Below are 27,438 nucleotides of genomic sequence, written 5' to 3'. Positions count from 1 at the left end.
CTTGTGAAAATCAGTGGCAGCCACCAGGGAATTTCCCCAGAGTTTATTTTAAAATAATAATGATGATGATGTCAGCAAGAGGTAAGACTGGAAGGAATTCTTGGGACCAGCTCAGGGAAGACTGTATGCTCATCCTTGAGAGTTGGTTTTATTCTGTGGGCAGTAAGGGTTTTGAGGAGCAGAAGGCACATGACCAAATCACGTATGGATCCGCATCACGAGGAAGGCTGGGTTTGAGAAGAGACTTGGGGTCTGGAGGCCTGAGTGTTTCATTCAAGAGAAAACGTAGATCAGCGCTAGGATAGAGTTAAAAAGGAAATGTGAAAAATGATAGGGGAAAAAAGACATAGCAGAAATAAGGCAGGAGGGAAAGAGGCTTGGGAACAAAGATGGGTTCATGAATAGAGCTAACGGCTAACACAGGGGAGTGCTTACCCGGTGCCAGACACACGGCTTCCAGAACTTTGCATTTGATCCTTACAGCAACATTATGAAGTAGGATGCTTTTGTTATTGCTATCTCACAGCTAGGGAAACTGAGGCACGGGGAGTTTAAATAACTTGGTTGCGTGTATGCCTGCTAAGTTGCTTCAGTTGTGTCCATCTCTTTGTGACGCTATGGACTGACTCTAGCCTGCCAGGCTCCTCTGTCCATGAGGTTCTCCAGATAAATACTGGGGTGACTTGCTATGCCCTCCTCCAGGGCAATCTTCCCAACCTAGGGATGGAACCCAAGTCTCATCTCTTCTGCATTGGCAAGCAGGTTCTTTACCACTAGTGCTACCTGGGAAGCCTGGCTAACTGCATGAAAGTGAAAGTTGCCCAGTCGAGTCCGACTCTTTGTGATCCCATGGACTCTACAGTCCATGGAATTCTCTAGACCAGAATAAAACCCAGGTCTCCCACATGGCAGGCAGATTCTTTACCAGCTGAGCCACAAGGGAAGTCCAAGAATGCTGGAGTGGGCAGTGTTTCCCTTCTCCAGTGGATCTTCCCGACCCAGGAATGAATCGGGGTCTCCTGCACTGCAGGTGAATTCTTTACCAACTGAGGTATCAGGGAAGCTAATCTGAGATTTCACAAGGTTTAAAAATGTACCTGGGGTTAATTTACTTGATAAGCTAAACAGAGAATTTTCATATGACCCAGCAATTCCATTCCTAGGGACATATCCAAAGTAGCTGAAATCAGGAATTTAAACAAAAACTTGTCCATGAATATTCACAGTAGCTCCAGGTTCACGACTCTCCTGGCTGCTTGGGTTTGACTTCTGGGCAAACAGCACTCAGGTAGGCCCTGCCCTCCAGGCCTGCATCCCGGGCAGGATCATGGCTGAACTCTGGGGTCCAGGCAACGTCAGAAGCCCACGGTTCCTCATCACAGCCACCAGTCCAGCCCTCTTCTAAATATTCTGATTGTAGTTCAGCATTTTGCTTTAAAAAGAAAAGGAAAAAAACAGGGTTTATTCATCTTAAGTTTTATAGTGCCTTTTCATAAATAAAAAAATCTTTCCTATACTCCAAGTAGAATTTTGACTGTGTGTTAGTTTCTTTCTTTTTTCTCTAGCAAAACCTCCAGCTTCCCCAAGCTGGTTTCAGACTAGATCTAGCACTTAAGCAAAGATGTATAAGATCACAGAGATAGCAGTGTTCTTGCTATAATGGTGGGACTTACTACTCTCCTCCATGAATTTTCTTGCTCGGCCCTCCCACTGAACTCTGGGCTTCTCCTTTCCCAGCCCATAACAAACATCTCTGTTCATTCCTCTGCTTATCTCTCTCCTGGTCTGGTCAGCTTTTCCTGCCCCAGGCCTAAGTCAATCACTCAGGTCAGCAAGATTTTACCCATGGGTCTGGTTCTTTATAAACAAGCTCTGGCTCTATCCCCATGCACCTTGCCCCAGTTCCCAAAACCTCCTCACATTAACCAACCCTACCTTTCTCTAAGACAAGACTTTTGAACATTTCCCATTGAAGGCAGCCCTTCTCCTGTCTCCCCCTCCCCAGAGCTTCTTCTAAGCTGGTGTGCATCTTAGCAGCTTCTCTCTTCTCCTGAGAAGGCTTACCTGACTGCAATTACAGTCCTTTGATGTCTAGAAGTCTCTTCCAAGGTTACAAAGTTCCTTTACATCCTTTGCTCATCTCTCTCTCTCTCTCTCTCTCTCTTTTTTTTTTTTTTTTTTTTTTGGCTGCATGGCATGTGAGATCTTAGTTCTCTGACCAGGGATCAAACCCAGGTCTCCTGCATTGGGAGGGTGGAGTCGTAACCACTGGACCGACAGGGAAGTCCCATCCTTTGCCCATTGTAATGGTTCTAGCTTCCCGATCACACTCCCTTTCATTCGTTTCCACTTATCTCTGCTCTACTGTGTTCCCACTGCCCATTGTACATGATCCATCCATCCATTCATTCACTTGCCAAGCATTTATTGAGTGCCCTCTCTGTGCTAAGCTCTGTGTTGGGTGCTGGGAAGCAAAGATGAGTCAGATGTGGTCACCATCAGGGCTGAAGAGCACTCACTCAGCCATCTCAGTGGTTAAGATATTCAAATACCCCCGTGCCAGCTAGTAAACATGCCATGAATACCCTCCAGCTGCTCTGGTCCTCAAGGTCTTCCTGCCACCCAGTGACTAAAAGGTTCATGTCAATTGCCACCTTCACAGAGCTCACAGTCAAATGACAGACACCCTCGATTTTGCTCCAACACCGCCCGCAGAATGCACGTTGAAATGCACACATACCGACCACAAACTCCCCTGTAGTCTTCCCATCTGTCTCTCCCACTCCCCCTGAGCGTCTTTTTTGTCCTCCTGCTACCAGCCTCTCAAGTGTTCTCAAATCTTGTGGCTCACTTCCAGTCTCTCCATCCACTTCAGAGCTCACGTACTTTGGTCATTTTCCTTGGATTTTTCATACTTTGACCTTCCATCCTTCTTGCTTGGCCCATCCCATCAGTGGAGAACATGTCCCTGATTATTCATTCTGCACATTTGCTTTATGACCTGGTGCTTAGGAGCCTTGGCAGAGACTGGCACAAGGGCAGGTGTCCTGGGAATTTTGCACCCTTGAGATGGCAGACATTAGCTATGCCTTCCTTGTTGTTCAACTCTTTGCATGTCGTGTCCAACTCTTTGCGACCCATGGACTGCAGCACACCAGGCTTCTCTCCTTCACCATTTCCCAGAGTTTGCTCAAATGCCTTCTGTGTTGCTTGGCAAAACTCCCCCCGCATTTTGTTGATTCTCCATTACTACCTTTTCATCAATTACTCTCTTGCTTGCATGTTAAATCCTTCCCCTCTGACCTATATTTCTCTTTCTCATTCCCACCCATGACAGAGACATTTATAGCCCAATGAATACTTCTATGGTCCTCCCAGTTTTCCAGCACTCTTGCAGCAAGGTGGTGCCATGTGCATTATTTGGCTCGTGGACTTTGAGTGGAAGCAACAGGTCACTTCTGAGCAGAAGCATTTGAAAGCCAGTGCACGACCCTCCTGTTCTCTTTTCCCCTTCCTCAGTGAGTTGGAAGCTACTGGCTGAAGTGGTTGCCTCCCAAGATGGAGATAATTACTGGGACTTGAGGTGGACAAGAGGGTCTACCCAGCATAGGAATATTTGCAAGAGAGAAATGGATCTTTATCATATAAGCTGCTAACATTTTGAGGGTAATTTATGACTGAAGCAGAATCTAGCATTATCCTGACTGACACACCCCCTAAGACAACAACAATCTCTGTTTCTCCTCCAAGGTCCAGCTTATTTTTCCTCACCATATTGTTGTTTTCCTCCCCATTGCTGGGTCACTAAAACACAGGTCTATATGTATATCTGCTGCTTTCCTTCCCCCTCCACCGACTGTTCCTCTGTCTGGGGTCTCTGGCCCACCACCTCACTGAATTATTCTAAGGCTCCCAGTGATGCCCAGAACCACAATTCAGCAGTGACTTTACATCTGCCAACTGGGTAACAAGAGAGCCGACAATTCTGTGCTTCTTGGACCCTGGCGCCTTCTGAGGCCCTTGGTTACCCGGGTTTTCCTCCTGCCCCACCAATGTTCTTTTCTGAAAAACCTTTATTGGAGTTTAGTTGATTTACAATGTTGTGTTAGCTTCAGGTGTGCAGCAAAGTGGATCAGTCATACTTGTATATGTATCCATGTATCCACTCTTTTTCTTTAAAGATATTTTTCCCCATATAGGCCATGACAGAGTATTGGGTAGAGTTCCCTGTGCTATACAGTAGGCTCTTATTTGTTATCTAATATATATATATATATATGTATATATAGGTATGTATATGTTAATCCCATTCTCCCAATTTACCCTGCCCCTCTTTATCCTCCAGTAACGATGAGTTTGTTTTCTACGTTTGTGACTCTGCTTCTGTTTTGGAAGTTCACTTGTACCTTTTTTAAAAAAAGATTCCATTTATAAGTGATATCATATGCATATAACATTTGTCTTTCTGTGTCTGACTTCGCTCAGTGTGACAATCGCTAGGTTGCTGCAAGTGGCATTATTCTGTTCCTTTTTCATGACTAATACTCCCCCACTAATGATCTTTCCTAGGCTGCTTTGTCGGCTGCCTCTTCTTCCTGCCCCTAAATGGAGCCCTTCCGAGGTCCAGCCCCTAGCCCTCTCCATTCCCTGCACCCTTTCTTGGTGATCTCACTCAAGCTATGACTTTGAGTTCCTGTTCATGAGTGTGACTCCCGAATCTACTTGTGATCTCCGCTTTCAGAGTGTCAGGCTGAAACAGTGGACACCATGAGCTCTTCCTGAGCTCCAGGACCACATTTCTGACCCTTGGGGTGTCTCCATACTTTAAGTATCCGAAACCAAACCCACCTACTTGCTCATTTCCTCCAGCAGGAAGCCTGATCTCTCAGCCTCCATGTGACATAGTTTGTTCTTACAGCTGCCCAGGCTCAACTTCTGGGGCCCTGTTCCATCTACACATACATCCAGGCCATTCCCAGTTCGGGAAGATGCCATTTCTTCCTCCTCTTTCCCCTGCCCTTTGTCACTCTCAAGAGTGCTGAGGCTTGCTGGCTTGCCTTGGCAGTTCTGCATATCCTCCTCTCTGGGCACCATGCCTTTTCTCCCCCAGCCTCCTCCATCTCCTGTCTGGCCAAACTTCCTCAGGCTCAGGCTGCCCCTTCACCCTCAGTGGCTCCCTAGTGCCTCTGAATCAGTTCTGAGCTCCTCAGCTTCCCCATGGGGGCCTTGCACTTGAAGACCTTTTCAATCTTATTTTCTCCCAGTTCACAACTCTCTTAAACCAAGAAGAATGGTTTATTTCTTGTTCTCCAAACATACCTAGTTTGGAGAATTACTAAAGAGAGTTACATAGGAGAGTCACAAAAGAAAATGCTCTAAAGAGGGAAAAGAGGGCGCAAAGACTAAAGTGGAGGATGGAGGGAATTATTACTTTTTATTATTTATTTGGCTGTACTGGGACTTAGTCGCAGCATGCGGGACCGTCGATCTTTGTTGTGGCACGTGGGATCTTTAGTTGCAGCGTGTGAGATCTGTTTTTCTTAGTTGCGGCACGGGAGATCTAGTTGCCTAACCAGGGGTTGAACGGGGAGCCCCTGCCTTGGGAGCATGGAGTCTTAATAGTCCCTGGGAAGTTCCCTCCACTCTCCACCTTAGTCTTTACTCTCTGTTGTCCCTCTTTCACATCCTTAGAGCATTTTCTTTTGTAACTCTCCTATAAGCTGGAGCAGAAAACACTTGTATTTTCTTAGTGTCTTTTAACCATATGACACTCTGCTGTTTTGCCTCCCAGCCAGGTGGTTTTTCTTAACACTAGACCACGTGGTATTTTTAGAACCTGTGTTTGTTACGGCTCCCTTTCAGGCAGGGGCACTCATGTCATGCTTGAGCTTTCGGTCATAAGTTTGACCCTCATTTCAAGTGGGCAATTACCAACAAAGCCGGTGGCCGGACTTTCCTGGGCCCCGTTTCTGTGAACACTTCTCAAGTGGGTGGTAATTTTTCTTTTTTTTTCCTGCTCTCCTGAGCTATACATGGCTACAAGCAAAACCTGGCTGCTTTGCATGTACTTGGGGACCTCTCAACCAGCTGGTGGTTCAGGAACATTCCAGCTAGTCTCATCCGTGTGAAACCCACCTCGCCCTCCAAGCCACACGAGAGGCCAGGCAGGTGTGTAAAAGGGAATTCAGTCCAGACGGGGCTTTCCATGTTCTTGTGAGACCCACAGCTCTCTGCCTGAGAGGGGAGCTCAGAGAGCCTGTCTTACATCAGAGTCACAAGTCTGGGCAGGAACTGAAAGAGGACATGATCTGGAGGCTGAAATGCCAGGGGGGAAGTCAGGAGCTATCTGAGCAGTGGATCCTGGGGGAGATAAGTGAGGAGTCCCTTCTGCGGCGGCAGGGTGGCTGCTGGCAGCGTTGGGCTCCAGCTCTGAGGACCACCTCTCTGCGGTTTCCCGGGCACGGTGCCAGGCTGGACTCCTCACTGACGTGGAGCATCTTATCATCCAGACGCAGACACACAGACAGCGGACCGAAGCCTCTTCATCTCTCAGTGCTTCACACGCCCAGCGATGACGCGGTGGGGTGGTTGGGGCGTGGTGGGGGGGGGTGTCTTCACAGCCTCTGAACACACAGTAGGGCCAGAAGTGGTGGGCCACAGTGGGGGTGGGGGTACTGAAGAATGTGTTCTCCACCCCACCTGGTCCCCCTCACTTCCATAACACTAATCAACCACACGTGGGGACTTCCCTGATGATACGGTGGCTAAGAATCCGCCTGCCAGTGCCGGAGACACAGGTCCCATCCCCAATCCGGGAAGACTCCCCATGCCTTGGAGCAACTAAGCCCACGCGCCACGACCACGGAGCCCTTGCTCTAGAGCCCTCGAGCCACAGCAAGAGGAGCCTCCACCAAGAGAAGCTGAGCACTGCGGCGAAGAGTAGCCCCCGCTCACCACAAGCAGAGGAAGCCCGCGCAGCAGCAAAGACCCCGCACAGCCAAAACAAGCACACACATCATTAAAAGACAACACACGGGCCAGGCCAGTCGGGCCAGGCCAGCTGGCTGGTGACACCTGCTTCAGTCCCAGTCTCTCATTTCAGACTGTGGCTCAGAGAGGGTAAGGGGCCATATGTGAGGTCACAGCCAGTTCTGGGGGGAGACAGAAACTCAGATCCAGGTTCTTTGGTGGCCACGCTCTGGCTCTTTCCGCTCAGTCTCTCCGCCCCTTGGTTTGAGGCAAGAGTGAAATTCCTGTGAGACTTTTTAAAAGATAAAGAGGACAGGTTCTCTGTGCATCTTCAAGCACGTGTAAGAGAAGCAAAGGGAAAAGAGAGTGACCCCTGTAAACGTCCACGTGGAAATCTGGCACTATGACCTACGGGACCAGTGGGAGCTCAGAAAAGTTTAATCCAGGGTCGAAAAAACAATACAGTTAGCTTTTCCGAAACACTCAGCAGAGTTGAGAAACAGCCTGTTCCAAAACAAATACATTCTGTTGACTGAGTAAATGTATTTTTTATTCATTTCATTGTTTTTGACCTCACTGTTAACTCAAGACTTTTTTTTTAAAACAAAGCTATTATCATTGTTCAAAATTTAGATTCCAACATGGTGAAGTGTTTTATTTAAATTCCCAAAGTCAAAGCATTCTCTGTTCTTGGATCAGAGTTTCCTTGAGGTCAGAAGAGGGAGCAACCATTTGCCAGGAAGTGGTTTTCCATGTGGCTCTAGAAAGGCTTTGCCTAATCTGGAGTGGGAGTTGGTCCCGATCCACTGACTGGCTCAAAGGCAGCCCCCTCTCCCTTCTTCAAGTGCTCGGCCAGGAGCTCTGTCTTTCTCAGCAAAGGATAAGGATTGTTTTGTGACACTTTCGTTTCACTGTATTTGTTCCAAGTTTTAATGTCAAATAGATTTCTTACTGTGGGTTGCCATCTAGAAAAGTTTGAAAGTCTCAGTTTACCAAAGAACCAACCAAAACAGTTTAGACACATTATTGAAAGTGAAGGAAGTGAGAGGCAGTTAAATAAATTTGCATTATTATGGAGGCTCAAGGGGCCCTGTATTCCTCCCGTAAAGGCTGCAGGTGCATGTGGGGTGCCCACTCGCCTGACGTTGGAGGGGGTGGGGCGTGTTTAGGGGGTGCTCCCAGGAAAGGTCTGTAGAAACTGCCAAGACACACATCCAGAAGTCTGACTCAAATTTGTACACAAATCAAAGACTGAAATCTTAATTTGTTATAATCAAGAGCAAAAGAAAACTTGAAAGGGATATGGACCCGCCAGATAGAACGGACAACTCTATCTGCTACTTCTTTAGCCCATAAAAACAAAACCTAGAGCACACGTCCAATGCAAGTGGGGTCCAGCCGATGTTTGAAAATCTACCAACTTCTTCCACCAGATCATCAGATACTACACGTGACAGGGTATGCTTTCTGTGCCCATGGACAGGTGGGCATCCCCTGTGCTCAGGCTTTGGGCAGGTGCAGCCAAGCCCGAAGTTACTGGCAGTAAAAGGTGAGCACGTTCTCCTGGTTTCCTCGGATCAGGATGACTGGAGGTCTGAGGTCCTGGGACAGCGTCTCCAGCCAGGCCATGTACAGCGAGCTCGGGCACTTCCCCTTCCTCCCTATGGGCAGGGTGCTGTGGGGCAGGAAGAAGCAGCAGATGGGAAATTAAGCAAGGGCCTTCCCCATGTGGCCCAGCTCTTGGTCTGCTTCCTGAACAGCATCTCTCTTTGTTGGCCCTTTCAGCGCTCCTTCTTCCTAGCCACCCTAAGAATGACCTGTGGCTCTTCTTGAAAGCGTGACTTGAAATGTAAGTTCACCCACAAAGCATTTCTAAGCAAAGCCATGGCTTGTGAGGCCCCCGTGATCCTGGCCCCACCAGCCTCCACAACCTCCCCTCCCACTGCCCTCATGCTCCCTCACACCCCTACAGTCACAGAGGCTTCCTTTCCACTCCTGAAATAAAAGGCCAGCTTGTTCCTGCCCCGGGGCCTTGGCCCATGACATTCTTTTTTTATTTTTATTTTTTATTTTTACTTTACTTTACAATACTGTATTGGTTTTGCCATACATTGACATGAATCCACCATGGGTCGATGACATTCTTTCCACCCAGATGGCAGAGCCAGCCCCTAGCTCTTCACCTTGCCTCCCTCGGGTCTTGGCCCAAGAGCACCTCCTTCTCGGATCACCCTCTTCAATCCCATCTCCCCCTCTTTATCATGTCACCCTGTTTCATTATCTTTGTAACACTTCACACTCTCAAATCCTCTTCTCGTTTATTTGTTTGTCGTCTGTCTCCCCCCACTAGAACGTTTGTTCACGCGTGGGCAGGTGGGGTTTGTCTGATTCGCCTGTATGGAGAACACAGTCAGACTCACGGTGAGGCTCACGCATCCCACTCCTGCAGCCACTCGGATCACACCAGCCTTGCCTCTCCAGCCACCCCTGCCTGCAGCCAGAGCAAGTGATATGCTCATGCGTTTCAGCTGAGTGGCCTAGTCCTGGCTCCTGCCACACATGTAAGGCCTTGGGAGCAGGACTCTGCCGTCTTCCTGAACTGTCCTGTCCGAATTGCTATGCTAAGCAAATAACCACATACCCTGGGAAGGCTCTTCAGCCACATTTTCATGGCTATTTCAGGAAGCGACGTTTCCACCACCTTGAGATTCCGAAGACGCCTGGTGATGTCTGCCACTGCCCTGCTTGCGGCTCTTGCGGGAAGGCGGCATCACACTGACCCCGCTGGTGTTGCACAAAGCTGGGGCACCAGCATGTTACGTGGGCCTAATCCTTGTTTGTTTTCCCAAAGTACACCCACAGGTACTGTTTCATCTGCACCTCAAAACTACCCCGGGGAAAAAGCTGAGGGAACCGGCCAGACAGGAGGATGCTGCGCAATGCTGGGCTTCAGAGGCTGGCTCTGGGTCAGAGAAGCTGCTAGAGTCGTGGCTTGCCCCTTCCTCAGCCATGTGGCTGTGACAAAAGGCTCATTGACCCTAAGCCTCAGTTTTTGTTTCCCCAAAGTGAACACACATGATTCTGTCACTGGCTTGTGAGTTCCAAAGAAGCCCCAGCTCATGAAGGGTACTGCACAAAAACACTGGCGTGGAGTGAGCCCTTCGTAACGTCAGCAGTATTGTCACCTCTTATAACTATTTACCAGCTCGAGATGACCCAGCTGGTGAGTGGCAGAGCTGGGACTTGACCCTGGGTCTTGGGATCTTTCCATCCCCATGATCCCAGCTCACTGCAACCCCTCCTCTGCTGAGGATCGACGTCCCCAAACAGCTGTCCCTTTTTTAAAAATTCCCTTCTCAAAGCTTCGTGTGGGACAAACAGTATCCTCCCTTATAAAGCAAGGTCTCCAGGATTGCGGAACCTCATGGGAACAAGGACATTCCATTAAGCCAGTGTCACCTTGGTTAATAGAATGAGTGTGTGTTTTCCTGGTGCCTTTCCCAGGAAAAGGGAAGTGGGAATATTGAAACCAAATTTTCCTGATTTGACAGTTACACTAAAGGCTGGAAATGCCCACTGTTAACTACTCATTGGAAAAGACCCTGATGCTGGGAAAGACTGAAGGTGGGAGGAGAAGGGGACGACAGAGAATGAGACAGCTGAATGGCATCACCGACTCGACGGACATGAGTTTGAGTAGACTCCAGGAGTTGGTGATGGACAGGGAGGCCTGGCGTGCTGCAGTCTATGGGGTCACAAAGAGTCGGACACGACTGAGCGACTGAACTGAATTACTGGTATTACACATCCTTTCCAGGGACTGCAATTAGAAATGTCAAAGGCTTGGGGGCTTAGTCACTGCACTATCCAGGGCAGGGGAACCCCATCATTCCTGCTGTGGCTTTTCCAGCCCCAACAAGAAGTTCCCTCTCAGAGCAGAGCCTGTCCATCTGTCTGCCAGTGCAAAGGACAGACTCCCTTGGCACTCTCTCCCAGTGCCAGCAAACAACACACTCTGTTTCTGCCCACAGGATGTGTGTGGTGTAAGCGACTAATCTTTTGAAATCAAGCTGCTCTAGAACAAAGGAGCTTTTTGCTCAGAACTGCATCGCTTAGCCACAAGGAAAGGCAGCCTTGGATCTAACCTAGATGCGGAAAGATAACCGAGCTTCAGAACCAGCGTCTCGGGCTTCAAACCCCAGTCACCACCTGGCAGATTCTGAATTTCTCTGAGACTCAGCTTCCTCGTCTCCCTAGGGTGTGTGCTGCGGTGGGGATGGGGGTAAAACAGTCACTTAATAGAATTCTGAAAATTAATAAGGCCCAGTGGATTTAGGAGTTTGGGATTAGCAGATGCAGACCATTATGTATAGGGTGGATAAACAACAAGGCCTTACTGTGTAGCACAGGGAACTATACGCAATATCCTCAAATAAACCATAATGGAAAGAATATGAAAAAGAATGTATATATATATGCATAACTGAATCACTTTGCTATACAGCAGAAATTAACATAGCATTATAAATCAACTATAATAAAATAAATTTTTTTAAAAATTAGGACTTCCCTTGTGGTCCAGTGGTTAAGACTCTATGCTCCCAATGCAAGGGGCACAGATTGACTCCCTGGTGGTAAACCAAGATTTCACATGCTACTCGGTACAGCCAAAAAATAAATGAAAAAAAATTTTTTTTATTAATAAAGCCCAATGCCTTGAGTGTCACAGAGGCTCAATCAATAAACTACAATTTGATTACTGTTATTCTGACTATTACTGTTTGTCTTTGGTGACTTCCAGGTGCCACTAGTGGTAAAGAACTTGCCTCCCAAAACAGGAGACACAGGAAACCCGGGTCTGATCCCTGGGTCGGGAAGATCCCCTGGAGGAGGAAATGGCAACCCACTCCAGTATTCCGGCCTAGAAAATTCCATGGACAGAGGAGCCAGTGGGCTACAGTTCATAGGGTTGCAAAGAGTCGGGCACAACTGAAGCAACATGCATTTAGCACACACGCGTTTAGCTTTGAGGAGGGAGTCTTTACAAGAAAGAAGAGGGGCCTAGACCCAAAAGTTACGCCAGAAATATGTACTTAGTGTGGTAAAGGTTGTTGGGCTAGTTACAAGGCTGGTTTACTAGTGTGCAGTTTAAGTGGAGCTCAAAGAAGGACTGTAAATCAGATAAACCATTGATAAGTAGCAGCAAACAAGCCAGTTCTGCCTCAAAGCTGCTCTAGAAAACAGCCCATGTGTGCTCTCTGATGTGCTAGAAAATGTGATTTTTGTCATTTCCTGGAGGCTTGGGAGGATTTTCTCAGTCTTGGGATTTCTGGGAAATGTGGGCTCCTGGGCTCAACCCCAGACCCTGATCTAGAAAGAATTGAGGAATTTGCTGTTTTCCACACCTCCCCGCGCCCTCAATGGTTCTGAGGCAGGGGACCCTCAGAGTGAACTTTTAAAGGCATGTCTCCGGGTTGGAGACAGCAGAGCAGCTGCTCCCTGTGGCTTGACATCCAGGGCCCTTTCAGGCAACAACTGTGGCAGACGCCATGGGGTGGGCCCTGTGCACAGGCCTCTCCTCTAAGGTGACTGACTCCTGTTTATTTGTATCAGCTAATCCCAGAAAGGCTGGTGGGTGGGGATGGGTTTCCCCTGTGAGATCCAGAAGGTGGGGAAAGGAGGGGAGAGGTGACAGCAGGTGGTCCCTCCCCAGATGAAATTCCTCCTCTTCTAGCTTGAGAGACTGACTCATTTTAGTGGCAAACTTAGGGTCATAGCATGTTAGAGTGAAAGAGAATCTTGGAAATAATTAATTTAACTCTTCTCTATAATCAGGGAGGGACTTCCTTTATGGTCCAGGGGTTAAGAATCCGCCCTGAAGTGCAGAGGACATGGGTTTTATCCCTGGTCAGGGAACTAACATCCCACATGTCTCTGGGCAACTAAGCCCAAGGGCCACAACTACAAGTCTGGGGGTCTTAACTAGAAGAGAAACTACAGAGCCCATGCGCTCTAGAGCCCATGCACCATAACCAGAGAGAAGCCAGCACGCCACGATGAAGAACCTGGGTGCTGCAAGTGAGACCCGACACAGCCCCAAAAATAAACATTCAAAAAAATGTATAACAGGGAAGCTGAGGCTCAGAGAAGGAGAGTTACTTGCCCAAGGCCACACAGTGGGCTAATGGCAGAGACAAAATGCAAATCTGCTTCTCTGAACAGAGGTGGCACTCAGGAAGAGGTGCACACCCGCGCCCCAGATGGCACATCCCAAGTACCACACCCAGGGAAAGTCGGGGAGCCATCCCAGCCTGAAGCCGCTGTCACCATCTTACCCGCTGACCTGGCCCACAACCAGGCTAACCTGGCCCTAGAAACATTCTCTGCAAGATGTTGGCCAGCGGCTCGGAGATCAACCTGCTTCTCTTACACCACAGTTCCCACACCAAAGGAAACATGGAGCACTTTCTTTGTAGAAAAGATTATCTCCCCATGAGCCCCAGAAAGACCGGCTTCAGGCAGAGCCAGCTTCGTGGGCAGCCACCTGTGCGGCCGTGAAGCCCCCACTGAGACGGGTCCCAGGCTGGGCTTCACGCTCTGCTGTCAGCATCCTGACATTCTTAATCGCCTGTGAGCAAAGGGCCCCACACTCTCACTGCGCACAGCCCCACAAATTGTGTGCTCCATCCTGGTCTCAGGGTGTGAACAAACTGGTTCGGCTGGTTTTCCCGCTGTCCTGTGGAGTCTGCGGGTGGCTCGCCCCAGGAAATGTCGGGGGCTCCTCTGAAGGCCGCATTCCCTCTGAGCCGGCTGGTCCCTGGGAGAGGGGGCTGGGGGGCCTGGCTGACCGTGTTCTGCCTCTTGGCCTCCATGAGACTCTCCGCGCCACTGTCACCTTCCCCTCTTCTTCCACTTACTCAGCCTGGGTCAACAGCCACCAGAGGTGGCTCCTAACCTGACAGGGCCAGCAGCAAGAGAAGCTGGAGTGTCTGACGGGCCCAGAGGCTGGAACAGCCCCGGCCAGGGCAGGGTTCTGATTCCACTGCCCAGACCTGGCACCAACATCAGCTGGGGGTGGCTGGTGACCAAAGAGGGCTGGCCAAATAACTAGGAATCAATTTTCTTCCAGAACAAACTGGGTCCCCTTTGCCAAGCTGAGTTTGGCAAGAAAAAGCAATGGACAGGGGAAAGCAGGGGTCGGGGGAGTCGGTGAGGCCTGGGACACAGGGACCCAAGACCTCGGCCAGCTGCTGCACAGGCGCGGGGCGTGGGGCATGGGGTGGATGCAGGCCCGGTCACGGAGTAAGAAGCCACTCAGATAGTGTGTCTATGGGCCTGGAGCCCCTCATCCTCACAGAGGAAGGCTTAGGTCCTCAGCCAGTGACCAGCCCTCTGAAGCTGACACTCTGGCCTGGGCATCAGGCTTCTCCAGCACACAGGTCACTACTTACATGACAACCAGAGCAGCATCTCGGGAGTAATCCAGCAGAATCTCATTCAGCCTCACCTGCCGCAGGGACTGGGCAAGGAAAAGCCACGTATGTGGTCATTCCCCACGTCCTCTGAGCGATCCCCGCCAAGCCCAAGTCCACATCCTTGAATATCTCAAACTGGGTGTGTGAATTGTCCCCCCTAAATTATGATAGATTCTCCCACTCCGAGAAGGTGACTGAGTGCCAAGCTTTCTTCCTGGCCTTATTATTGTGGGATTGCGGTGGGAAAGATCACCTCCCGTGGGGTGGGGAGGGCTGGGTTCACATCTCGGCCCTAAGAGTTTCCGACATTGAGCAGGCACCTTGCCTTCCTGAGCTTCACAGTCCTCAGCTGTGCAATGGGTGCAGCAGCGCCCTCCTCGGGGAGTCTGGGAAGCCTGAGTGAGATGATACATGCAAAAGCTCCAGGGGAAGCGCTTGCTAAGGTGCACCCAGCAATGGCGATGGCTCGATCTCCTCTGTGACAGAGCAGGCAGGAGCCTTCTGCGGACACGACGCATTACTCAGCCTTTTCTCAGGACTGGGTGACTCTGGAAGGCCCAGGGGCCAGGTTAGGGAACTCCGCAAAGCTCAGATGTGGCTGAGCTGTGGGGCGGACTCCCTCCCCTTCTCCAAGGCTTGTCTCTGAATTGTTTAGAAGTGGCGGACACTCAGGGTCTGATTGTGGACGGATACCCCATTGGAGAGAAAGGAAAACTGAGGGCAAGTGAGTTCACCCACATCTCACATGGGCAGCATTTGGGTGGAATCACTGCGTTGTGGAAACTGTCCACTGTGGGCTGCAGGATGTTTAGCAGCATCCCGGGCCGCTACTCGCTAAGTGACAGCGGCCGTTCCTGCTGGCAGGTGACAGCCAAAACTGTCCCCAGAAATGTCCCCTGAGTCCTCAGAACTACCAAATGTCCCCTGAGTCCTCAGAACTACCACCATGGAACTCACAGGGAGCAGAACTGCTCTCCCCACCTTAAAATGGGCATGGCAGCCCCTCTCCTTTAGTCCTGAGCAGAGTCCTGAAGACGCTGCCTGGGAAGGGCGTGGGGTCCATAGTGAAGGGGAGAAGCTCAGGCAGCTTTGTGGGCCCACAAAGGACAAACTCTACCTTGACTTTCCCCACCTGCCTTATGAATGCCTTCCTGCAGCCATGGAGGAACAGGGGAGGAGAGGGAGAAGGACCCCAGGCAGTCCATTGCCATGGCCCGGGAGACTCAAAATGGACCGAGGGACCAGGCTCCCGCACCAAGGATGGCTCTGAGATCAACCCCTGGGTCACTCGTCAGCCTGCGGTGTGTGGCTTGAGGACACCTCAGAGGCTTGGTGTGGGGAGACTAGAGTTGAGGGTCAGGGAAAGGGGTTCAGGAAGCCCAGGACAGATGGGGGCACAGGCCCTGACCCAGGGGAGCACCCAGACCCCCACCCCCACCCCAGCAGGGCCCTTCTTTCTCCCGCACCTTGATTCTATTCTTGTTAATCTCCTCATCCGAGATCTTCCAGGGGCAGTCCCGCCTCATCTCAGTGACGGTGGCCTCGTCCTTGAAGCCATCGTTCAGGCGGAAGGGTGCAATCATGTCCTCAAAGCGCTTGATGCTGGGGGCAGAGAGAGCCAGTGAGACCGGGTGAGGTGCCCATGTCCAGGGGAACAGGGTCCTCAGAGGGAGATGGAGGTGGCGGCCGCGGGGACACACATTTCAGGCTGAAACCCTTTCTGATGCTGCTGTTTACATCAAAGCAGCCTCTGTGAATTCAGCCCTGACAGCTGCGTCTGACTTTGAACAGGACTTCCACAAGTGGCCCATGAAGCCTGACTGGGGTCCACCTCCACCCCCTGACCACTCCCGCCCCAGGGTGTTTACTGAGCACTGCTCTGTGCTACACAACAGTGAACAAACCAGACAATATCCCCAGTCCACACAGAGCTCATGGTCTGCTGGGCGACAAATAAGCAGGTCAATATAGATCAGAAGACTTATGAAAGCATACGCTGAGTCCTGGGATGGGAAATAATTGGGCAGAAAGTCCTCTCTGGACCCAAGGATGCCCGTCCTTCTGAAGCTAGCTACGCACAAGGCAGGGGGTGTTGGAGCAAACAGAATGGAAGGTGCAAAGGTCCCGAGGCAGAAGTGTACTTGGGCTGCTTAAGGAGCAACAGAGAAAGCCTGTGTGGATGGAGCAAGGTGAGTGCAGGGGTGAATGGAGGCCATCAGGTAAGTCAGGGAAAGGAGGCAGCACCAGCAAAGGAAACTGAAAGACGGATCCCTGAAGTGGGAGGGATCCAGCAGTGGGCAGCATCTTGGATCCAAAGGGGCTGTTTCAAGAAGGACCGCTGTGTCAAATGCAGCTGCGAGGCAGAGAACGAGCAGGACAGCAGCGGGCCCTGAAGATCCGGTGGTGCAGAGGTCACGGCCCAGGCTGGCGAGAGGGCCTTCAGCGGAGCTGCAGGAGGGCAGCCAGACTGGAGTGAGCTGGAGAATGAGGGAGGGGTGGGAGGAAGCAGCCACAAAGAGGGTAGCATCACTCTGGAGTAGGCTCGCTGTGCAAGGGAGGAGAGAAATGGTCCAGGAGGTGGAGGAAGATGCAAGAGCAAAGAAGGGGTTTAAAGACAAGATGGGCTGGGGGCTTCCGCATGTGGCTCCCACTGTCCTCTCCACGGGGGAAGGTCTCCCCCTCCCATCTCTGTTCATGGCCTTTCTCAAGGTTCTGCTCCTCCACTAGCAGAGATGGCCCTGTTCTCCTTTGCATTCGAGTCCATCTCTGCACCATTCTGATGTCTCTTGACATCCTCCCTGTACCTCAACCAAGGTAAACCACGCAGGGCAGGGCTGCAATTTACTCATCTCTGTCCCTGCAGCTCAAGCACAGCCCTGAGAGAATGGGGGAGTCAGTATATCCATCACTATTAACTAGTTCCTTCCTTCAAAAAAATATTTACTTATTTATTTGGCGACACTGGGTCTTAGTGGCAGCATGAGGGATTTTTAGTTATGGCCTGGGGGCTCTTATTTGTAGCATGTGGGATCTAGTGCCCTGACCGGGGATTGATCCTAGACCCCTTGCACTGAGAGCTCGGAGTCTTAGCCACGGGCCCACTAGGGAAGTCCCCTTTCCTTTCTTCTTGATGTCCTTCCTTCTCCATGTAAACAAGGGCTAAAGAGGTCAGGACGGACCTTACGTTACTGAGAAGACAGAGTCCTGGAAAACCTCACTTGGACAGATTTACGTAAGGCAATCCTACCGTAAAGGTCTTCTTTTAAGAATATGCAACTGAATCTAGGAAAGTAACTCATTCCTTCTGGCCCCACAACTGAGCCCTGCTACAGATTCACACAGGTGTTTGCTTCGAGTCTGCCCACTTGCCATTGCATGGGTGAGCAGGGGAGGGGGTCAACATCCGCCACTCTCTCGGTGCCAGTGAGCTAATACAACATCAGGGGCGGCAGCTGCCATGCTTCTGCCTCAGGGCCTGGGGAACTTCCGTTCTGTTTGCTGCAGTGCCCCTCAGCCCCATGGAGGGGACGTGCCTCTGCCGTGGCCTCTGCGGAAGGAGCACCCTTCCAGTGGTGTATTTCGGGGCATATGATCCTGCCGCTCCTGGCCATGGCCAGCTGGACTAAAGGTGGCCACAGAATAGACCTTCCGGTGACCTTTACCTCGGCTTGGCAGGAAGCAATGAGCTGGGCTGGTCACAGTCCCTTTTTCAGACACTTAATTTAAGCAATGTCCGGAGAAGGAAGGAAGCAGTCTGTAGCAGAGTTAGGACTATAGGGAAAGGTGGAGATACAGAAAGACCTCAGAGGCTACAAGTGGGCAGCCACAAATCCAGCCTTGACTGATCATTGACTCTGGGCAGGGCGCCCTGTTAAGCATGTTACATGGATCGTCTGAGACTGTGGTTCTCAAAGTGAGGTGCCTGCATCAGCACAGGAGAGCTTGTTAGAAGTGCACATTTTCAGGCCTCACCCCAGACCTAGTGACTCAGAATCTTGGGGCTGGGCCCACCAAGTTGTGAGTTCACAAACACTCCAGGTGATGCTGTTGTTTGAGAACCAGTCTTTTATGAAAACGATACAGGAGTTGGAGAAAATTTAGAAAATCAGAGTAGATAAATCAGCCTTTCATGAGTACCAGCAGCCTGAGCTCGAGAGGTGTGAAGCTGGAGACTTTCTCAGTGCCAGGGTGTGCGGGGTGGGTGGGAGATCCCTGGCAGATGAAACACCAGCTCTGCTCTAGGGGCAGAACGGCCATGAAGAGCTTCAAAAACACTGGGTCTGTGAAAAGCATGAATGGGAACTTTCATTGACCTTCAGCCAGGTGTGTTTTTGGCAAAGACCACAGCCCTGATATGCAAAGGACCACCAGGCAAGGGGAAAAAACTCAAACAAAAATTAATAGCTGCAAATTCTCTTTCCATGAGCCCAGTGTAGGCGGGGTCAGGTGACCAGGTTGCCCTTGGTTCACCAAAGAGAAAGGGCCAACCCTTCTCCCTGGAACCCTCAACAGAAAACTCACTGCTCAGCCCGTGGCTTCTGGTTGATGTCAGGAAGGACGTGAACTTCGTGGAATCCCAACCGGAACTTACTCAGCAGAGAAATGATCCTGGAAGACAGAGATTTTTTTTTTCTTTTTTTAACGCATTCATTCCTTCAGGATATGTATGTTAGTTGCTCAGTTGTGTTTGACTCTGTGACCCCATGGATTGTAGCCCACCAGGTTCCATGGGATTCTCCCAGCAAGCATACTGGAGTGGGTAGCCATTCCCTTCTCTAGGGCATCTTCCCAACCCCAGGATCGAACCTGGGTCTCCTGCATTGCAGGTGGATGCTTTACCATGTGAGCCACTAGGGAAGATAGAGCAGTGAACAAAACAAACTCTGCCCTCGGGGATTTCACATTCTAACCTGCGAGGGAGGCAGACAATAAGTGAAAATTGATAAAGCAGGTCAGATGACGACGAGTGACAGGAAAAAGGAATTGTCCTAAGTCTCCGGTGGCCATCTCTGGGCTAGAGCGCCTCACATTCTAATGTCGTGCACCTGCTGGGGAGCTTGTTACGACGCAGGTTCTGATCCAGCTGGCCTGGGTTGGGACCTGGGATTCTGCATTTCCTTTTTAAAAATCTTTATTTATTTACTTTTGGCTAAGCTGGGTCTTTGTTGCTGCATGTGGGATCTTTCTGGACCAGGGATCGAACCTGTGGCTCCTGCATTGGCAAGTGGATTTTTAACCACTGAACCACCAGGGAAGCCTGGGATTGTGCTTTTCTAAGAAGCTCCCAGGTGATTTGAGGCTGCTGGTTCACTGGCCACACTTTGAGAAATGAGGGTGTAAGGAATGGGAGGTGAACGGCAGGAAATTCCTCAAGGCGGCTGAGGGAGCAGGTAACACATATGAGCTAAGTATAGAACCAGGAGTGGCAAGCCAGGCAGCCCTGACTTTGCATCCACAAGGAAGAAGCAGTAACTGTGGTTTGAAGTGGTCAGGGAAGGCTTCACAGAGGAGGTGGTGGTCTGGCTGGATGGTGAACGGTGGGTAAGACTGTTATAGACTGAAGAGGTGGATAAGGGTGTTCACACCGGAACCACACAAGGAGGCTTCTAAACAGTACTCGTGCCTCGGCCCTAGCCCGTCCATTGCATCAGAATCCCTGGGCAGGACATGGCGTTGGTGATGCCCCAGGACTAGCTGGTGGGGAGCAAGCACCCCAGGAGGAGAGTCTAATAAGCAAAGACATGGGGGTGCATGGGATGGGGTGGGAGCAGCCAGGGGCTGCTTGGGACGGTGTGGAGCTTGCCAGGGGACAAAAAGGAGACGAACTGCCATTGGTGGTCCTGGAACTTGGGAGTGAACTTAGGAGAGCAGAGCCGGGGGCAGCACAGGGGTGCCCTGGGGTCACAAGGAAGGCAGAGGACTTGGGCTGGTCCAGAGGCAGCCGGGAGGAGAGGAGATTTCACAATCTTTGCTTGCAAGACATCCTGTGACCCCACAGTGCTGCGGCCTCGATCTGAACCAACGCTCCCTGAACCCAGCTTTGAGTGGGAGCTGGAACAGGAAGCCAAGAGGGCAAATCAGCCTTTGCGGTGTGTTTATCTTCTGGAAAGGAGCACAGAGAAGCAGATGCTGCGTTTCCTGGGCAATGTTCTCCGCATTAAGAAGGGCCCTGCAGTGGAGAAGCTCTCAACAGGGGTGAGGGCAATGAGATGGGGTTGCTGGTCACCCTTAACTCATGCAGCAGGGGTCATGGGGATGTATGAGGTCCTGGCATAGGACTAGGGTGGCACAGGCCACGGAGTCCTGCCCCTGGGGTGTCACAGCAGGCACTCAAGGCTGTGCAGGGTTTTCTCTCTGGCTAACTAACTGCACAATTTGAGGCAAGCCACCCACCCCATCCTCCCCAGCCTGCCCACACCCTCCAGCAGTCCTCGGTCCTATGGCCTTTGACCTCACTTGACCTTGCTCTAAAGCCACAGGGGCCTGAATCTAGCCCACGTGTGCCACCTGCCTGACCCCTGCCACCTCCACACCCATGTACGTGCCTGACTGTTTACTTCCGTCTCAGCTTAAGCCAACTCACATTCTCACTTAGATACGTCTTGAAAGGAAATGGCTTCACAATTTAATCAGCAAATCAGCAACTTTTGCCAGAAAGATGCAGCCAATAAAACCGGTAAACCAACATCACTCAGTTCTGGCAGATGCCACCACCTGCCAAGCACTTGAACCAGGCTGCCCTCCTCTTGTTTAGACAGAGAATCAGCCATGGAGTTGAAGAATGGAGTCCCTTCTCACCAAGAGATTCCAGGGGATTTGCTGCCCTTCATCCTGGCCACTGAAGTCACCTCTGGCCTCACCAGGGGCGGCACCTGAAGCTCGGGAGTCGGGGGCTGCAGGGGGTGGGGTGGGGAGTGGGGGACGTTGCCCTGAAGGATTCTAAGCTCTGCCCTCATTTCTGAGAGGCAAGGCCTTCTCTATCCTTCATTTCACTGCAAATCTCCTGGAGATTTGTGGATTTAAAATTTACCAGCCCTCCCTGCTATGGCCAGGACTAGGACATGCGTATCTTATTAAAGGGGACAGGACACCAAAACCACTTCTGAAATGGAGAGAAACCTGCTTCTATCCTGAACTCTCTCACCACTGCTGTGACCGAGACCCCCGAGGGGTGGAATGGGGAGTAGGGGCAGGTGGGGGCAGGCAGGTCGGCGCTCCCCACTTACGCCTTTCTCTCCTGGTCCATCCTGTTGATCTGGCCCCCCACGAACACGCGGATCCTGCATTTGCTCCATCTCTTCTTGCGGCCAAGGAGATACGGGATGAGGAGGGTGAGGCCTGGCAAGGAGGGTGCCGTGAGTTAAGAGAAAGATGCTCTCAGGATACAGCCTTCTCTGGGTCCTGCTCCACTCTGCCTCTAGCAAACCCCACCCCTTCTCTTGACCTCAGTGTACTCATCTCTATAATGAGTTTGCCAGGTGAAACCAGGGCGAGACATGGGCTCTGTGGGCTGGGGTTTATTTGAACGGCATGATGCTTTTATTTATTTTTTAAAAATCTGAGGGGCTTCCCTGGTGGCTCAGTGGTAAAGGATCTGCCTGCCAATGCAGGAGGCATGGGTTCGATCCCTGATCCAGGAAGATCCCACAGGCCTTGGAGCAACAAAGCCCGTGTGCCACGACTATCGAGACTGTGCTCTAGAGCCCGGGAGCTTCACTACTGAGCCTGCACACCCTAGAGCTGGTGCTCCGCAACAAGAGAAGCCACCACAATGAGAAGCCTGCACACCACGACTAGAGAGTAGCCCCTGCTCAGCACAACTAGAGAAAAACCCACGCAGCAACAAAGACCCAGCAGAGCCAAAAATGAAAATAAATTTTAAAAAATCTATTTTGGCCTTTCAGAATCTTATTTCCCAGAATCAGGGATCCAATCTGCGCCCCCTGAAGTGGAAGTGCCCACCAGGGAATTCCTGTGCACAAGGCTTTTAAATACATGAGTTGGCATTTAGGGGGGGATTTCACATGCAAATCTAGATGGCTGTCATTTATCACTGTATGATCCACACACGACTTCCCCACTCTGTGCCTCAGTTTCCTTATTTGTAAATGGAGTTAATAATCATTTTCACCTGGGGACTGTATTAGGTTAACCTATGCAAACCCTTGGCATCAAGCATATAGTAAATGCTCAGGATATCTTTGTATCTAGGACTCTATCAAGGTTGGGAACAATAAAGCTGAGAGTCACAAGAAAAACGAGAGAGCGTGTTTTTCTTTGGTAAGTGGTGAATATGCCTACAGCTTTGCTGCGCTCCGGCTCATCTCTCCCACTTACGTCATGTGCTGGTGACCCCGACGGCCTGTCCAGTCTGAAGGTCCCTCCTCACGCTGACCTCACCTGCTCCTTTAAGTCCCTCATTTTACAGCTGAAAACAGAGGGCCACGAGAGGGACCTGGCCAGGCTCCCGTGAGCCCAGTGGCGGGCCCAGGGGCCCCATTCCTTTTAGCTGGGCCCCGAGGTCCCACTGGTGGCCTTGTCATCAGCGGCCAGTGAGGGAGGCCGAGAGAGGAGGTCACGGAAGGGAGACAGCCAGGGGAGAGCCAGCATCTTGGGGCGCTGACCTCCATCGTCGAACAGCCAGTAGATGTCAATGGTCTTCTTGCCCTGCTCCGACTGGAAGACTGTGCTAGCCTGCTCCTCCTGCACCAAGGCCTCGGGGTCCACTGCAGGAGGAGAGGGGCAGGTCAGGTGGGTGCGGAGCACAGGGAAAAGCCTAAGGCTGTCTGGGAACACAGCATGGGCTTGCGCACACGGTGGCTGGAAGCCCTTGCTGTACGTGTGCGCAGGGGATGCCCTCCTGTGGGGGACGCCCTCCTGTGGGGGACGCCCTCCTGTGGGGGACGCCCTCCTGTGGGAGGCTCCCGGGGCAGGGACCCTGGACGAGCAGTGCTGGGATGTGCCCCTCCTCTGCTCCCAGCTTCTCTCTCCCTGGATTCTGGCTGGCTCCAGGGGGTGAGACCATTCTCTTAAAAATTCCCCTGTGTCCCTCACAAATGCCCACAGGATGCTGCCAGCCCCTGCACTGAGTGTTTCCTTGCTTCCCAGAGTGTTTTTGCCCCTCTCTATCGGAGCATGGCCGGGGGGCCCTTGGAGGGGCAGGACTTGGGCCCCAGAGCCTACTGGATGGGATCCCACAATCCCTGGACCCTGTGGGGATTCTCCAGCAGGGCTGGCAATCTTTATCTCGCCCCCAGTCCCACTGCCCTACCAACTCCCTGTGACCCAGTCCTAGGGGTCTCAAGTCACTTCCACAAACAAAAACCTCCTGCCCTTGGCTGAGTTCCCCCGTGGCCCACCACTCAGTGCCCCCCAGGGTGAGAGCTCCCTGTGCCTCTGAGTTGGGGCGGGGGGACTGACCTGTGCCGGAGACAGACAGCTGGGCTCCACCGACCCTGGCTTCCTTGCCGTCCTCTGCTGGATCAAACACAGGGTTAACTGAAAAAGAGGGGGAGCTTTGTTCCCAGGCTTCTCTGGGGGCCCTCTTACCCTGGGGGAGGTCCTGACTCCGCAGCTGCCACTGATCTGGTCTCTGCCTCCCTGCACGTTCCATGCACCAACACCGCCCCCCGCCCCACTACCAGCTTCCTGTCTGCTCAAACAAGCCATGCGCCTTCCTACCAGGCCTAAGTGGTGGGTGGATGGCCCCAGAGCCAAGGGCCCTCTTTCCCCAGCCCTTCCCTTCTAGAAATAAGCCCCCTCCTCAGAGAGGCCCTCCTGCCCGCATTCCCCCCACTCCACCCCGTGTGGGCCTCCTCAGGACACCTCATGAGCTATCAATGCCTGCAATGAGTCCTGGGTCCACTGCGTTTCCCCCAGAATGTCAGCTCCTCCAGGGCAGACTTGGTTATGTTCCCTGCTGCACGCCCAGTGCCTAGAGCCACCTCGGTCAGGAGTGTGGCTGCTGCTCTGCAAATTCTGGTTGTGTAAATATTCATTGAACTACCAGCTGCCAGGCACGCCCTCAGCCCATCGGTGCCCTGGGTGAGCAAGACCCAGGCTGGCCTGCGGCCTCTGCTCCTCTCAGCCTCGCAACCCCCACCCCTATTTGTCTTCATATGTGTTATTTCTATCACGCTTCTAAAAGTAACTAATTCAGATGTTTACATGTGAACTTAAATGTAGCTCACACCCCTACTCTATGCCCCAGCTTTCATGGCCTCTCTGTGGGCGTTTTCATGCTCTGGAGTCTTTACGTGGCTCTTCTCCCCCATCTTTTTCTCTCTCCTGTCTTAGTTTCTCTTTATCCCATCTGGTTACGAACGCTCTCATGGTGATCCGCAGAGCTGTGATCCAGTCAAGCAAGGATCATCCCCTTTCAGGACTAGTCACATCCCCTTTCAGGACCTCAGTTTCTCCATTTAGAAATCTGATGATTTCCATCGAAAACTGACTTTCTAGGAGTCTGTGACCTTCTATTCCTTACTAATTTCCCCCTGTCCTCCCTGAACCACTTGGGAAAAAAAAATGGGTTCTAGCACTTCCTGGGATCCTGTTCTGTCTGTGACAGGGGTGTCGAGAAGCGGGGCTACTCACTGTGTGCCTGCATCACCTCTGAGATGTTGAGGCCCTCACGCATCCTCATGACACAAACACCGTAGTTGAAATCAAAAGCGTCGCTGGAGAGAGAAGTCATGGAGTCAACCTGCTCTTGACCCCCAGCCTCCAGCCCCCAGCCCCCAGCCCCCAGGCCCCAGGCCCCAGCCCCCAGGAGGCCTGTCTAGAGCTGACCCTGCCTCCCACCATACCCTTCTCCTGTCTGGGCCTCAGTCTCCCATCTGTATAATGTGCAGGCAGGACCGGAGAGACAGCTAGGAGGCCTCTAGCTCTACTGTCTGAGGCACTATGGATTCTGCAGACCCTCTTGGGGGAAACTGAGTCAGGCCAGTTTCAGAACCAACCCTGTCCTCCTGATTGTTGCTGTTGTTCAGTTGCTAAGTAGTGTCTGACTCTTAACCCCATGGACTAGACTGTAGCATGCCAGGCCTCCCTGTCCTTCTCTATCTCCTGGAGTGAACTCAAACTTGTGTCTATTGAGTCGGTGATGCCATCCAGCCATCACATCCTCTGTTACCCATTTCTCTTCCTGCCTTCAATCAACCTTGCCCAGCATGAGGGTCTTTTCCAATGAGTCAGTTCTTCGCATCAGATGGCCAAACTATTAGAGTTTCAGCTTCAGCATCAGTCTTTCCAATGAATATTTGGGGTTGATTTCCTTTAGGATTAACTGGTTTGATCTCCTTGCAGTCCAAAGGACTCTCAAGAGTCTTCTCCAGCACCACAGCTTGAAAGCATCACACGTGGCTAATCTTCACAACTCTACCAACAGAGGTGGGGATGGGAATTGCTACTCCCATTTGACAGATGCAAAATCTAAGTTTTAGGGAGTAACTTGTCTATGGTTACACGCTAAGGAAGTGGCCAGTTCAGATCAGAATTAAATAGCTGAAGATGGACACGCACACAGGAATGGCCTCACTCATGAAGACAGCAATGGGCTGCCTGTATGGTATGTCTGGAAGACTCCCAAGCCACAAGTATATTAACTGCCTGGTTGACACGGTGCCCAAGAGCCCACGACCAGGGCTAATCTACTTGGCTAAGGACTGCCCTCTCTGAACTCTAGTCACAAATCTCTGGGACAGGGCCCTTTAGGCTTCAGCCGTTTGGAGTTTTGGCATATTGAAGCCAATATGTAGGGGTCCCTACAGAGCGGGTATGTACTGCCTCCTGCTGTGATTTTGCTAGAGGCAGTGAGATGCACTGCTCGGTCATACAGCTGGTTCCCAGCAGACCTGGAAGCCAGGCCCAGGTCCCCACACTCAGCCTCGTGTTTGTTAAATGCTCCAGCACACTGCCTCTCGATACCCCACCAAGGCACAAAGGCAGCTCAGGCAGGTGTTTTCTGGAGTTTGCACAGCAAGAAACAAAAGAGAAAGGGTTTGGCGTTAACCCTGAAATCCCCAGGGAGTTTATCCCTGGGTCCCATTCCCCAGTTTGTCGCCTCCTTGGAGGCCTGGTTTCAGTGGTACCACCTCACAGCTTGAGAGCTGGGCATTTGCAGGTCTTTGCAGCCCCCAGGTAAGCACACGATTTTCACCTAAAAACTCACATTTTCGACTTCTCTGAAAAACTAGAAGATCTGGCCACACTAGGTCCTCATTTCTGCCTGGGCACGATTAGCTGGAGCCAGGGAACACCTGTTCTCCTCCGTTTGCCACAGTCCCCACCGTTCCCTGATGCCCCACACCTGGCCCACTTCACTCTGTTACTTGCCTGTTCTCTGACAGTCTGGGTGTCTATGGCCCGCAGGGCAGAGGGGGACCCTCCATCTGCCTTTTTCTTCCTCAGCTTTGAACCAGTGGACTCAGCTTCTTAGAGTGTCCACTGCTTCCCCTCTACTTCCCAAGGCCCAGGAAATGCCAAAGGCCCAGATCAAGAGACCTCAGGCCCTGGCCCGCCTGGCGACCTCACTCACTGCAGGATGCCAATGTAGTCTTCCACCGTGGCTGGGTGAGCCGACTGCCAGTTCTTCTTGAACCCGACCACCAGAATGTTGGGCTTCATCCTCCCGAGACCTGCAGCCTGCCAGGGGGTGGGGATGAGGTGGCGGGTCAGGCCTCTGTTCTGTGACTAGGGTGGAGCTTGGTCTCAGCCCAGTTTCCCTCTCCGCCATGGGGTGGGGGCTCAGGAGAAATATCCCCCAGTTCAAGGTCCTGGCTGCCTAGATCCACTCATGAGAAAGGTGAAGCTATAGCCAGAGTTACTCCCTGAGGCCTCTGCAAGCAGGGCTAACGGCTGGGCTGTCCCATCAGCTCTGGATTATCCCAGCTACTGTTTCTTTATGGAATTATTTGCTATAACAGGGGACTTGAGTTTGGATGTCAAGCTTGGAGTATTCCTGGGTCACCTAATCCATACATCTTTTATATTC

General features: G+C 51.6%; 1 protein-coding gene across 5 annotated transcripts in view; it reads right to left on the bottom strand.

The window, feature by feature from the left end:
• The window catches only part of SLC12A3 (solute carrier family 12 member 3), a 46,099-nt gene continuing 19,686 nt past the window's right edge, over positions 1,026-27,438 (bottom strand). For 2 of the 5 annotated variants that reach the window (XM_018062021.1, XM_018062020.1), the window contains exons 18-26: positions 26,983-27,089; positions 25,041-25,123; positions 23,865-23,942; positions 23,069-23,170; positions 21,671-21,782; positions 18,966-19,052; positions 15,911-16,046; positions 14,421-14,488; positions 8,222-8,644 (exon numbers count right to left, since the gene is read on the bottom strand). In XM_018062021.1, the coding sequence (XP_017917510.1) occupies positions 8,503-8,644; positions 14,421-14,488; positions 15,911-16,046; positions 18,966-19,052; positions 21,671-21,782; positions 23,069-23,170; positions 23,865-23,942; positions 25,041-25,123; positions 26,983-27,089 (915 nt within the window). In that variant the 3' untranslated portion in view covers positions 8,222-8,502. Of the gene's footprint in view, positions 1,433-8,221; positions 8,645-14,420; positions 14,489-15,910; positions 16,047-18,965; positions 19,053-21,670; positions 21,783-23,068; positions 23,171-23,864; positions 23,943-25,040; positions 25,124-26,982; positions 27,090-27,438 lie in introns of those variants that run through there. The other 3 variants (XM_018062024.1, XM_018062022.1, XM_018062023.1) reach the window with 3 other exon arrangements.

This window comes from Capra hircus, chromosome 18 (genome assembly GCF_001704415.2).
Source record: "Capra hircus breed San Clemente chromosome 18, ASM170441v1, whole genome shotgun sequence".
Taxonomy (NCBI): domain Eukaryota; kingdom Metazoa; phylum Chordata; class Mammalia; order Artiodactyla; family Bovidae; genus Capra; species Capra hircus.
This window is presented reverse-complemented; position numbering and strand designations above follow the sequence as displayed.